Source organism: Capsicum annuum, chromosome 9, assembly GCF_002878395.1.
Source record: "Capsicum annuum cultivar UCD-10X-F1 chromosome 9, UCD10Xv1.1, whole genome shotgun sequence".
Classification (NCBI taxonomy): domain Eukaryota; kingdom Viridiplantae; phylum Streptophyta; class Magnoliopsida; order Solanales; family Solanaceae; genus Capsicum; species Capsicum annuum.
Window position 1 is genome coordinate 170,019,680 of NC_061119.1, and position 15,043 is coordinate 170,034,722.

Genomic DNA, 15,043 nt, shown 5'->3' on the forward strand with positions numbered 1-15,043 from the left:
CCATTATACAGGCCCAAAATAAAAAAACTAAAATTATTAAATCGAAATAAAACTGAACCAAAATTTACATAAATTAAAGCAAATCAAATTAATTTGATTTGATTACGATATACCTAATTTCATAATCGAAAATCAAAATAAAAAAAGGAGTTGATTCCTCAAAATGTCATTGAACTTGTGTAAACATCCTACTAAACTAACTTTTATTTTTTTTAGGACAATATTGTCACTGAACTATGCACTTCTTTTCATTATAAGGTAAAACTAAGAAATTATTAAGGATATGTTTGGAGAACCACAAGAAAAGTGAAATTAGATGTAATTACATAATCCAATTCTCAATTAGGAATAGAGAATTAGGTGCAATTACGTGATGTAATTACAAAGTTACATTTTTATTTCTTTTTCTTCTAATTTTATTTTTTATTTCTATTACTTTAATTTCTTTTTTATTTTTATTTTTTTTATTCTACATTATTTATCTTTCATCTCTTTTCTTCTCATTTTCCAACTTTTACTTCTTATGATCCAATATAATTACTCATATCTTTTTCCTCATTTAGCGCATTATTACATTTTTATTCTAGTGTTTGAATTAAAGTAGTATTTCATTATTGAATGAGATGACTTATGTGTTTTTCCTTTCTTTTGAATTATTTACTCGTTGAAATTTTATATAAGAGTATTGTATTTTTTTCTTGAATTTTCAATTGTGTTTTTTTTTTATGTTTCAATTTATTTGTTTTAGTACTATAGACTTGTTATTTTATATTGCATGTCACTTCAAATTATCGAGTTAATTTTTCAAATTGCCATTGAAATTGTGCAAACATTCTACTAAAGTAACTTTTGTTAATTACTTTTAGGAAAATATTGTCATTAAACTATGTACATCTTTCCAAAATAAGGTGAAACTAAAAAATAGTTAAGGACATATTTGGAAAGCCATAGAAAAATTGAAATTATTTGCAGTGACATGCAATATGAAATAGCATGTCTATAATACTAAAACAAATAAACCGAAACGTAAATTCAAAATCCAAGAGAAAAACATAATACTTTTGTATAAAATTCCGACGAGTAAATATAATTCAGAAGAACGAAAAGCACATAAGTCTATATTCTCATTCAATAATAAAATACTAATTTAATTCAAACACTAGAATAAAAATTATAAAAATTCAATAATGCACTAAATAAAGAAAAAACATATGAGTAATTATATTAAATCATAAGAAGAAAAGTTGAAAAATGAGAAGAAAAGAGATGAAAGATAAATAATGTAAAATGAAAAAAAGAGTAAAAATAAAAAATAAATTAAAATAATAGAAATAAAAAAGAAATTCAAAAGAAAAAAATATTAAATTTTATTTAAAAAAATAAAATAAAATGTAACCTTGTAATTACACGTAATTCTCTATTCCTAATTGAGAATTGAACTATGTAATTACATTTAATTTCATTTCCTTGTGATTCTCCAAACATATTCTTAACAATTTCTTAGTTATACATTATAATAAAAAAAAATATAATTTAGTGATAATATTAAAATAAAAGTTACTTAAATAGAATGTTTAGATAAGTTTAACATTTTAAGGAATTAACTAAAAAAAAAAAAAAAAAAACCGAACGAAGTTACGGAATGCCCAGCCCTACCGTCCCTATCCTATCCCTATACAAAATATGGCTATCTCCCTCTTTATCCTTTTCCCTCTCCAACTTTAACTAGTTGAATGTTTCAGCAATGTCACGAGGAACTGATCGTCTACTAAAGAATTTGAAGCAATTCACTGACCTTCAGTACAAGCAATTCACTAACCGATATGGGCAGCAAGTCATTGACATTTTAGAATTCCCTATAAAGCTCGTTCTTTCCCCTATCACACTTGCTTATGACATTGCCGGCTCCGCCCCGAGGGGTTTCGGTGTACCGGAATTCATTTCAAAATTGTCTTATTCTACCATCTTTGTAAGTTGGATTATATTTTCTTATTTGTTTTTCTGAATGGGACGTTACGTGTTTGTTGATATGTCTCTGAGAAGCTATGAATGGGAACGTCTATTCATTAATGTTTTTGGATTGAGTTTTCAAATATATGTTCATATTTGCGTGGGGGAGACAATTGTAATCTGTTGTTCATAAGTCAATTGTAAGTTCAGCACACTTGAATGGGTCGTTAGTGTTTCTTTATATGCCACTGAGAGGCCACTAACGGGAAAGTCTATTAGTTAGTATTTCTGAACTGAGTCTTCACATATATGGAGCGGAAGGTCTGCATACACTATACTCCCTCTAGACTCCCAAACCCCGCATTTAGGTCTGTACTGGGTTTTTTGTTGTTGTTGGTCTTCAAATATATGTTCGTGTTTATTTGAAAGGCCTCAAATGGGGAGCCCATTGTAGGTGCTTTTATGAACTGGGGTGTTAATTAGTTCTTCGTATGTCAATTTTAAGCTTAACACACTTTCTTGTTCATAAACGGAGAGTGAATTTGTTATTTGTTCATATGGCACTGAGAGACCGTGAATGGGACAGTCTATTTGTTAGTATTTCTGAACTGGGTCTTCAACGTGTTCCTGGAAGGCCTTGAATGGGGAAGCTTATTGTCTCAGTGTATTCTTAACTATGTCATAGTTGACATATGAGGAAACCAGTTGAAGACCCAATTCAGTCTTTTCTGAATTGGGTCTTCAACTGGTTTCCTCATGTGTCAACTATGAGATTTTTTTGCTTTTTCAAAACTGGGTCGTTAAATGTTTGTTAATATATCCCTAGGAGTCCATGAATAGGAAGTTTCAGCATTCCCTGCATTGGGTCTTCAAGTATTTGTTGATATGTAACGGAGAGTTCACTGCCTGAAATTAATACAAGGACTTTTAAGCTGAAAGTGTTCGTTCAATGAAGGTTTCCTAACAGAGATATTTGGTGGTTTTACTGCAGTTGGTGGCGACTCTGGGTACTTATGACATTGCAATGGAGCTCGGAAAGAAGTTGATCTGCCAGAGGTGCCCTTATAGTCTCAGCTCATGTTACCTTTTTTTAGAATTTATATTCCTGAAGTTGAGTGTATTGTATTAGAAATAGTGAAATTGATAGATGGTCCATGTCAAAAGTTTTGTTTTTTGTTGATTTATGCACGTTGTGTGTAAAAGGGCATCAAAAGACTTATAAAGATATTGGGGCCACTTCATCCATGTTTTGCGTTACAATGGACTATGAGCTTTAAAGATATCAGAATTCGTTTTCTGTGCTCCTTGGTGGTCTCGACGTCCTTATGCAAAAGCTGATGTGTGGTTATCACAAATTGATGCTAAAGCCAGAGAGCATCTTATTTATCACTACCGAGGGCCAGGGAAAGCAGAAATTCTTGTCAAATTTATAGTCAACTGGCATGTCTTGAAATGGAAAGTGATTACATGTGTAGTTGAAAGAAGATGATTGGTTCATTAACTGCAGGGACTGCCGGACATGCAGTGGATGGCAGGCATTGCAATGCACAATGTGCAAAGGTTCAGGCAAGGTGCATTACCAAGTGAAAAGCTATACATTGAAAAGGTAGGTAATCATTGATAGACTTGTGCTCTTGCTATTAAAATGAACATCCTGTTCACGTTTTATGTATTAATCCAATTTCTAGAGTATATTGTGGTCTTTGTCATATCCTAATCTGCATACTCTTAAAAGATACACCGAGGTGCCCTCACCCCGCCACAATACTATGTGACTGTTAAAAGCATATTCTAGTCTTCAGCTTTTTATCATGGATTCAACAGTGATAGTAGCTCATGTAATTGCAATTGGTAGCTCAATGTGTCACCATCACATGTTGGTGTACCGAGCCACCTTCTTCTTGTTTTATTTTATTAATCATAGTAGTTGTATCGGAGGTAGTGGCTGCGTGCACTCTACCCTCCCCAGACCCCACTATGTAGGAATACACTTGGTATGTTGTTGTTGTAATCATAGTAGGTGTAAAAAACAAAAATTATTCTAAGGACAGAAATATAGTGTCAAACACACTGAATATTTATGTCTATTTAAAGCTTCCAAATTGCTGCTGCAGGGGAGAAAAAGCAACAGCTGAATCCATTGCTGATGCGATAGCTGATAACAGGGCTGAGTTGGTGCACCTTCCTTCCACAGTGGACCTTCATTTGCCACTGCCATCTAAAGAGTGTCCCAGTTGTGATGGATCGGTGAGAACTGTTTTGGGAATTTTTTCAATTTTCATAATACAGCAAACATCTTGGGGGCTGAAAATGAACTGAGTGAGTCATGCCAGTAGCTTTTTTGGTTTGAGATACTATCCAAAATGCTAAGGTGAAGAAAATAGAGTTTCATTCGTTATGGCAACCCAAGTTGAGAATAGGGCTTATTGAATAACTAAAGCTAAGCCTAACCAGATATCAACTTGGCTCAAGTGAGTTATGTGACGTGTAAATGTATTTTCATCCAGTGTTGTCAAAGGCTCAAAGGCTCAGATGAAGCGCGCTTAAGCCCTGAAGCGATGCACAAAACATGCTGAGCACTTTGCCTCTCTTAGTGGGCGCTTTAGTGTCGTAATCAAGGCTCCAAGAAACACTAAACAATTGATATTTCACTTTATCTTAATTTCTTTGTCCTTTGATCTGTTATATATACGTAGAACTATCAAGTATTAGTTTTTGACTACACATATATATTATTGTATTTTGTCTTTACACTTTATTTGCGCTTAAATATCCAATGGACCTTAATGCTTTTTTGTACTTTTTGCCTTTGATAACACTGTTTCATTTGAATTTAAGTGAATTTTTGCATGCTTCTACTAGGTAATGGGTAGATATTTGTCAGTTAGATATTCACTTGAAAGACGATTTAAGCGCCTAAGTTCAATCACTTACGTAAATAGATTGAATCCTGCAAAAGAACCCAAAGCGCTAGCTCATGAAGATAATTTTCGGATAACCTAGAACTACGCATTTATCCATAACCTGTTTTGAGCTTTGATATCACCTTGAATATGCACGGGGAAAATCTAGCACACTTGAGTTGACTTTGGAACTCATCCTATTATTCAGTAATCTTGTTGAAGAGGGGCTGTTTTGATACTATATCAATGAATTTGAATGAGGCATGATGCTTCCATTTCATCTAGTAGATTATGAGTTAAGAGCTGTATTTCTTTCTTGCACACACCACTTCATTATTTCCTTGGATTTGTGTCAGTTGTATTAAAGATGGATGCAGTCATTATGCTTCACAATGATCTTTCATATTCACCTCTGCCTTGTCTTAACTCCAAGTAAAAACTGTTTTCCAAGCTTTTGAAACTTTAGCAATTGCTGTTGCTAATGATACTACTTATTCCACAGGGTGTGATGAAATGCCCGGAATGCAAAGGCAAGCTGCAAATAAGGATATCTACAGATGATGTGAGTTCTATCCAATCTTTCCTATTCTTTGCTCCATTTTCTTTTCAGCTGTTTAAAAACCATTGATAATTAATTTTTTATATCATGCTAATATATTTACCATTGAGAATTTTCTTCTTACATCATGCTAAATTATTGGGTACCATTTTAGAATTATAGCGGCAATGGGTTAGTGGTCAATGAACTGGGAGCAAACCTAGAGACCATAGTTCAAATCCCCATAGAGGCAAAAAGCACTAGATGCTCTTTTCCCATGCCTTGATGGGCAGAGTTACCCTGTACCTGTGCTTGTGAGAGGTATCCGTCGGTACAGTTGAGGTGCACAAGCTGCTCCGGATGCCACTGTTATAAAAAAAAAGAATAAGAATTCTAATGGCAGTGAATTTTACTTAAATTTATTAAATGCAACTTCTTTATCTTTTCGATTTCTAGTCATTTCATAGAAACAGTGTGTGATATTTTTATAATAGGTATGGCACTGCTTAGAATTATAGTCTTAACCCTTTCCTACTCATGCTAAGCCTCAGAGACTGAAAACACGCAACCTGTCACGAGCTCTGCTACCATAACTGGAGTGTTTATCTTGGCAAAATAACCCACTTGTTTCGCTCATCCATTTCATGTGCCTCTAAATAAAGTAACAACGTATGAAAAAGAAATGGCATCTGTGTGATAGATGATCGTTTAAAAGGTTTCTCTGGGCATAAATCTGTTCCATTATATTGATTAATGCCGTTGAAATGGAGTAGAAAAATATAGGTATCTGGAGGAAGTAGTCAGCAATGAGTCACAAATTGCATCCAGAGGGAAAACCTAGAAATCTAGTGAACCAGGAATAATTTTTTCTACAAGCATGGAGTATGGAAAAGAAGAATAACAAATAAAATAAGAGCTAGATAATGTCCTTTTTCCTCAGTTGGATTCTTGATGCCATGAATTTCAACGCTAAAGAATTTCTTTCCCTCCTCTTTCAGTTTTGATTTACTTATATAGTCATTCTCATATCTGTCTTATCTTTCAATGCTACAGATTATGGAGCCTCCTTGGAAAGCTTATAATATCATGAGAAAGATGGATTATCCTTACGAGGCTAGTGCTATGTCATCCCTGTTTCTTTTTTGTTGCAATGAGTTTCTGCTTACTACAATATGGGGGATTTTTCTCTTGCATCTCATCCATCATTGTTTGAATTTTTATTTTTTTGTTGATATGTCAAAGGATGAGAAGAAAGATTATCATGCTGTTGGGAGGTGGGAAAAGGATGGTAAAATAAGAAGAATTGATTTCTTTGCTATTTTTTATGGAGAAAATGGGTCCAAAAATTTGTTTCTTCTTTCTAGCTACTTTCCCTCTTTTATAACCAGACAAACTTGGGAGAGAAAAGTCTCAGTTTCTCTTCATTGCCTACTTCCCAATAGCTGTTAGTGATCATCCTATTCACCAGGTTGTCTTGCTCTACTGTATAAGTGTGTCACCTCGCAAATATTTTCTATAAAAAAGTCAAGTATAACACTGCCCCTTACAACTTTGTGCGTTTATCATTTTCCCTCTTATTTACTTTTGCAGCATATTGTTGATAGTATGAAGGACCCCGGCATTGCTGCATTTTGGTTGCTTACTTTGCCTCAGATTGTGGGTGGATTTGAATATGATGATGATGTCAAGAAGAAGATTTGGTGGCAATATAAGGTTTGCTTTATCTTATGGTTGTCAAGGACTGCGTTTTCCCTTGCGATTCATAATTGTTCTGTTATTTTGAGAATGTTGAGCTTTTTACGGAGCCTCTAATACAGGCTTAAGTGTCTGTAAATTTGGAACTCTATCATTGCTCACATTGAAACCGGAAACAAAGGGAAGAGGCAAACTCCATATTAATCAGATAAATATGCTCATCCTATTTCAAGTCCACCAGAAACAAACTTGAACTGATTAACAATCTATTTAACTTTGATTAATATGGAAATAACTCACATATTGATCCAGTCGATTCAAACTAAATTCATTGGTACCTGCTTTTATGAAAATTAAAAGATGACATAGATTGCCTTATTTTGTTTCATCTTTTACCTATTTGAGGGTTTCACACAGTCTGGAAGTCTTAGAACACTTCGGAGCCAGATTTCACTGACAGCTTATGTAGTCTTGTTGCATTCCAGGAATCTATGCGATATGATCAACTTCGAGATGTGGTGGCCAAGAGAAAACCTGGATGGGAGTATTTGCAAGACGTATGAAATTTTCTTTGTGGTAAATATTTGTCAATGATATCCAAATCAACTTTCTTGACTATATTATCTTATAGGCCTTGGTCTCTATTGATCCCGTCCGAGCTAGGGAAGATCCTGTTGTTGTGAAGAACATCCCTTACTTCAAGGCCAAGAAAGCTCTGGAGGCAGAAGTTATGAAGCTTGACCCTCCGCCACGTCCTCAAAATTGGGGGGTGTGTTTTATCTTTGCTTGATTTTCTACTATTTCTGGTTATATTCTTGTTTAAATGCCAGATAATTTCTGGATGGTTTATCACCGTTTTGGGGTAACCAAGAACCTGTCTAATTCATGAAGTCAAAATTCGTAAGCTTTTAAAATTTATCTTGGAGTTATTGCGAATAACGGTTGTACATTAGGTAACTTTTTTTTGCAACAAAATCCCCTTAAAGTAGCTAGCAAAGACAGGAAAGTTCTGCTTCTATCTTCTGTCTTAAGTGTGTATTTAAATTTCCTCCACAACAATAATTTTAAGTGATTAATTTGGATAATTGGCATGTCGTTGATCGTCGGGAAGTTCTATCTTGTTCTTCTATTATTATTATTATTGTTATTTTCCTTATTCATATGGGGTAGTGCATGCATTTGCAGGAGTTGAACCTTCCATTAAACGCATCTTCTTGGAGCGAAAAGGATCTCAAAGACCCAAAAAAGCTATATGAGATGACGGTGCTTCTTAATGCACAAAGAGAAATGGCTGAAAAGATGCTTGATGCTCAGTGGGAAGCGAAGTGGAGAGAAGAAAAGGTTGGGTCTATCCAGGATTTTTATTTGAAATGCCTGTAGAAAGTATAGAGAACTTACTGATATTCAATCTTTATTTTTTATTTTGTATAGTGTCTGTTTGGAATGAATTTAAATGGAGAAACTTAGTCACTGAAATTTCACATAACCTACCCTTAACTTGTTTAAAACTTAGGTATAGTTGCTGTTTGTCTAGATTTGAAGGGAAACAAAAGTCATATGGGTTTCTGATTATTTTCTTGTCCTGTTCGTCTTCACAAATTTGGCCTTTTCCATAAACATGGACCCTTTAGTTTCTGTAGTGATTGCACTGGCAAAACTGCTAGGATGGAATTTAATGTTTTTGTTCACCCACAGAAGGGCAAAAACCAAATTAGGTGTATCATGTATGGCTCCTGTTTCATTAAGAAAATTTCAGTAGTCATTAGGCGTATGTGGACTTCTGATTTTTTTTACCCACTGGCTGCTTTGGGGTTTTTATTGCTGACTTTGTAATGTATGGTTGGTCCAATTTTACATAGTGACATCACTGAAGTTCAAATTTGCGTTCTTATGCCTGCAGTGTGTGCTTTCAAGTTTGAACTGGTTAAGCAATTTCCTGATAATCAATATTTCTTTTGCCTCAGAAGATTGAATGACTTCATTTCCTATATCTGTTATCGTTGAAATAAACATCCATATTACTGATATTAGCTGCTGATATGTTCTCCTTTGTGATCATCTGTTCATATCTCAGCTTAACAAAATGTTGGAGGAGAAGGTCCGACCATACATTCAGAATATTGACAATACTGTACTTCCTCAACCTATTGTTATGGAATCAGAAAGGAATCAGGATCAAAAGGTACTTTTGTCTCTTTGGGAAATTTATGGATCAGTTTATAGTTGCTTTTTTGGATTGAAGTGAAATCAAGTTAAAAAAAAGCCTAAAATAACAAATAAGTTGACTTGATAAATGTGATGGTAACAGTATCCTATCCCACCAAATAAACACACATTTCAGATCGAGATTCCTTTAGAGACTTGAAGTAATGCTTTTAAAGATCAGCTACAACAACAACAATAAACCTAGTGCAAATGTGCAATCCCACAGGTGGGGTTTGTAGAGGGTAGAGTGTAGACCTTACATCTCCCTACCTTTGAGAAGGTAGAGAGTCTGTTTACGATAGACCCTTGGCTGAGAGAACAGTGAGAAAAGGCAGTAGCAAATAAGCAGAAACAACAGGAAGATAATAAGATATTGAGGCTAAAGAAATGCTTTTAAAGTTTGGTTTGCAATAATGGAAGCAGCATACACCAACACTTCACCTGGTGCTACACATGAATACAAATATTTAAAATGCTCTGTATCTTCAAACATTAAGTTGATAAATATGATTCGTCCTCAAATCCATCGGGGGAATGGTTTTAGGATTACTTACTAATCTGTATGGTCACTTCTGACATTTACTCTTGGTACTTTCCAACAAAAAGTAGATGGGTGCTAAGCGCTGTTGTCATTAAAAGCCCGCACTTTATCGCTTAAAGCGATCAAATGCCACCACTTTTGATGCTTAAAGCAATGAAGTGATGCTAATTGAGGTATCATCGCTTCACGAGTGAAGCTTTGCTTGCTTTAGAGAAGTTTGCATTCAAAGAACAGTGTACAAAGTGTACAATGAGGAACGCACTTCTTTTGAATGTCAACTCTGAGTTGACCGTCTTGACATTATTGTTATATTGGATGACTAAATAAGAAATGGGGACTCATATAGTCAACTCCGACTTGATTGGGACCGAGGCTAAGTAGTTGATATTTTATAAAATTATTGATCTTTTATAATTTTGATTATTCGTAAATTGTGCGCTTCACTTGTCACTATTTTTTTTAAAGCCCCATGATCTGCTCCTGAAAGCAGTCATTTTGAGAATATAGTAACTTTATGTGCAGAAAAAGCATAGACGACGGAGATGGTGGCTGTTCTGATTGTATTTGCTTAGTCAGTACACATGCTACCCAACTCATCGGAGATCTAACGCTTATATATAGATTGCACCGTTTCTTTTTTCTTTTTAATTTTCCTTGCCCCTTCGACGTTCTTCTATTCTAGTGTTTGTTGTATGTCACAGGGAGTTGTGGTCCTACCCCTGGTCTATTTATCTTGTATATCATACAAAACAACAAATGCATATGCAGATTATATGAACTTCTTCCTTGTCTTTTATTCCCCAGTACTGTGCCCCCATCCCTCTTTATACTCATAGGAAACAGTTTGCAGGAGAAAATAAGATTCAGAGAATATCGAACTCTTACATGTCCTTATTAGAAATAAAGGGTGCCAATTGGGCCGGTTCGGCCCACTTACCTAACTCGGCCCGATCAGCCCATGGACGGTAGGGTACCGGATTTTGGGCTGGGTTATTTTTGAATTTGGGCCCGGTTAACCAGGCTCGGATCAAACCCGGTCCAGGCTTGCTAATTAACCAGCCTGGTTATCTTCTTTTTTTAAAAAAAAAAAATTTATTGATTTTGCCCATTGGACCAATTTGATCGTTGGGCCCAAGTTTGGGCCCCAAAAACGGCTAATTGGCCTATTTTATTTTAAATTTTCTTTTTTTTTCAATTAATTTTTTCTTTAAACTCCAAAAAATTTCTATAAATATCCTACACTTTTAAATCATTTTTCACACAATTTTCATTTTCTCTCAATTCTCAAATATTCTATATATTTTTCTAAAGTGCTCACTTTAATTTTTTTAATTTTGCGATTACAAAGTATGAGTGGAAGTTTTTAAAGTCGCAATCTTCGGATACTTTCAAAATTTGGTATTGTCGTTCCATCTCTTACTTTTAATTTTTAATTAGTGTATTAATTGTTGAATATTTAATTTTATTATATGTGTATTTTGAATTGTTTTAGTTTAATTTATATTATGGATAAATTAAGAAACCTCGCCACTAAAGATGTTAAAAAAATTTGTCCTAGAAGTGGTAGTGTTAGTAAAAAGTGAATTACTATCGGTAGAGGTAGTTCAAGTAGTAGATATACTCGTGTGTCTTCTCTGGTATCGCTTAGTCAACCTTTTGAGGAAGAAATAGGTGTAGTTGCTCACGATATGAATTATGTAGAAATTCAGAAAAATTACGGTATAGAAGAAGAAAATAAAGTAGATGCGGTTAATTTAGATGAAGATGATGAAAATATTGGTGAGACACCCGCAATAGGAAATGCTAACGTTAGATCTGAATCGGTTAATCTTTCTCCCCGTCCTCCCTGTGCCCCAAGAGCTCGTAAAACAACTAATATTGCATGACAATTTTTTGAACGTATATCAGATATTGAGGTGCAATGAAATATTTGTCAACAAATATATAAACATAAAAGAGGAGGCAAACAAGGGGGTATGGGTACGTTAATGAGATATACAAGTGATAATCACGATAGAGAGTTAAAAATTGCACAAGGTGGTGCGGATGTTGGTGGGCCAACGCAAACTAGAATGGACCCAGCAACCGGTCAGGCAATGAAGAAGTATAATAAATTGAGAGACCGAGAAGAAATAACAAAAATGATAGCTGTGGGTTATTTGCTTTTTAGTTTTCCTTCTTCTGATGCCTTTATTCATTATATTCAAGCAATTTATAATCCTATGTTTAATGGTATATCTAGAAGTACTTGTAGGACCGATATTTTTAGACTTCATTCATAATATTATTTTTATTTATCAACATTGTTAAAGAATATTCAAGGTAGAATATCCCTAACTTCTGATCTTGGTCGTGCTGTAAATAAAAATAATTATTTAACCATTACTTGTCACAGGATAGATACTAATTTTGTTATGCAAAAACATATTCTTCTTTTTTATATGATAAAGATCGTAAACATACTGAAGATTTTATTGCTGATTCGATTGCTAAAGATGCAAAATTTTACGGTATTGAAAAATAAAATCTTATGTACTGCTTTTGATAATGCTTCTAACAACAAAACTGCTATAACAAAGTTAAAATCTAAGTTATCTCTGGTGTTACCTGAAATTTTTCATGTTAAGTGTGCTTGTCATATATATAATTTAATTGTAAGAGATGATCTTGAGTTTTTTGAGCTTTATATTGAAAAAATGCGGCTTGCCGTTGGTTTTATTCAAGGAAATAATCGTAGAAAAAGAATTAGAGACTTTAAACTTAAATGTGAACAAAATGGGCTAGCACCGATATTGATGCCCGAAGAATGTGATACTAGATGGAATGCTACGTATGATTTTTTAAAAACTTGTTATAAATATAGAGTTCCTATTACACTATCTTTTAACCAACATTGCGGTTCGTTTGCTGATTCTTCCCACTGCATGCTACATGATTCTGATTGGACTGCAATTAACGATCTTGTTAAGTTTTTGAAAAAATTTTATATAGCTACGGTTGAATTTTTCGGTGCTTATTATTCTATTGTTTGTAATATTTTGGCATATATAGCCGATATTTCTGGTTTGCTCAAAGAATATAAAAATAAAGAAGGTTACAAAAAAGTTGTTGGTGCCATGTTTGCTAAATTTAAAAAATATTTTTTTTTATTTCCCCTTTTTACTTGGTTGGTACTATACTAAATCCGTACATGAAATATAATACTATGTGTCACTTTAGTACTCTTATTTATGCTAACTTAGAGATAAATACTAACAATGATTCTGGTGATGAAAAATAAGAACAATCTAATTTGTGGACGGCTATGGGTGATGCGAATGCTTACATAAATAAATTATATAACTATTATGCTAATTTAGTTGATTTAACTGTACCGACAAATATCACTTCAACTGTCGCTCCTCATCCTCCCGAGGAGCCATCATTTTCTAAAAGGGCAGCACATAGTGATTTTTCTGATTACTTTTATGATTTACCTTGTTGGAACTGTGTTGAGGAGGGAGCTTACACAACAACTTATCAGGAAGAGCTAAAGTATTATCTCCAAACGCCGTTAGAGGATCGCAGATGACAGATCAACGCATTGAATTGGTGGAGGAATAATGAAACAGTATTCTATGCTTTCAAGATTATCCAGAGATATCTTGAATGTTTCAATGTCAACCGTTGCATTAGAGAGCGCTTTTTGTCAGGGACGACAACAACTTGGAGACAACTGACATTCATTAGGAAGCAATGTAATGAATGTTCTAGTTTGCCTTAGAGATTGGATTAGAGCGGAACGAAGAAATTAAGGAATGGAAGTGGAGTCGAACGACGAGCAGAGACTTGAAGAAATTATGACTTCATCGGAGAACTCAGCAGAATCAAATCCAATGCATGATTTTGCCCTCGTTGACTTTGACTATCCTAACAAATTTCTGTTAATATTAATATGAATGAGTTGGAAAAAATGATGTAAAATTTGTAGATTTTTAATCCATGTAAATTATAAATTTTGGATTATTTTACAATCAATAAAATTCAACATTCATTCACTCCTTAGTCCTTACTTTGTAATTTTTTTCATTTAATGATTTAAATTGAATTTCTAGTTTAAATTAAATACTTAGTTTTAATATATTACTAATTTACTATCAAGTATTATTAATTTATTATATTAAGTAACATATGTTTTATTTAAAGAAGTAATACATTGAATGGTACGTATATATGTGTAAATATTTTCTAAAGTAGTATATATTTAATAAATACATGTGTATATGTTTTATAAATTAGTGTATAACTATATATTTAGTGTGTGTGTGTATATATATATATATATATATATATATATATATATATATATATATTGTAGTATATGTTTTATTTAAAGAAGTACATACATTGAATGAGACGTATATATATGTATATATTTTCTAAAGTAGTATATATTTAACGTATACATGTGTATATGTTTTATAATTTAGTATATAACTATATATATAGTGTGTGTATATATTGTAGTATATATATATATATATATATATATATATATATATATATATATTGTAGTATATGTTTTATTTAAAGAAGTACATACATTGAATGGTACGTATATATGTGTACATATTTTCTAAAGTAGTATATATTTAATGTATACATGTGTATATGTTTTATAAATTAGTATATAACTATATATTTAGTGTGTGTATATATTGTAGTATATATATACTGATGTATATGTTTTATTTAAAGAAGTACATACATTGAATGATACATATATATGTGTAAATATTTTCTAAAGTAGTATATATTTAATATATACATGTGTATATGTTTTATAAATTAGTATATAACTATATATTTAGTGTGTGTATATATTGTAGTATATATATATTGAAGTATGTTTTATTTAAAGAAGTACATATATTGAATGGTACGTATATATTTGTATATATTTTCTAAAGTAGTATATATTTAATGTATACATGTATATATGTTTTATAAATTATTATATATATCATTATATTGTAGTATATATCTTGTAGTATATTTTTTATTTAGAGTAGTATATATATTTAACTAACGTATAGTCGTATACATGATTACATGTGTAATTGTGTATATGTATTATGTGTATATATTCTTTAAAGTCTAATGTAGTATATATTATATATATAGTGTATATATATATTGTTTAACGTATTTAAAATGTATGTAGATGGGTAT

The 15,043-nt window shown here is 32.8% G+C and overlaps 1 protein-coding gene across 1 annotated transcript; it reads left to right on the forward strand.

The window, feature by feature from the left end:
- Nucleotides 1–1,659: 1,659 nt before the first annotated feature.
- Nucleotides 1,660–10,628, forward strand: LOC107842376. The gene is made up of 12 exons (XM_016686182.2): nucleotides 1,660–1,969; nucleotides 2,942–3,006; nucleotides 3,458–3,556; nucleotides 4,065–4,197; nucleotides 5,356–5,415; nucleotides 6,445–6,504; nucleotides 6,982–7,104; nucleotides 7,572–7,643; nucleotides 7,718–7,855; nucleotides 8,272–8,427; nucleotides 9,161–9,268; nucleotides 10,355–10,628. The coding sequence occupies exons 1-12, from the start codon at nucleotides 1,745–1,747 to the stop codon at nucleotides 10,388–10,390; spliced, it is 1,275 nt and encodes a 424-aa protein (XP_016541668.1). The 5' UTR covers nucleotides 1,660–1,744; the 3' UTR covers nucleotides 10,391–10,628.
- The last annotated feature ends 4,415 nt before the right edge of the window (nucleotides 10,629–15,043 follow it).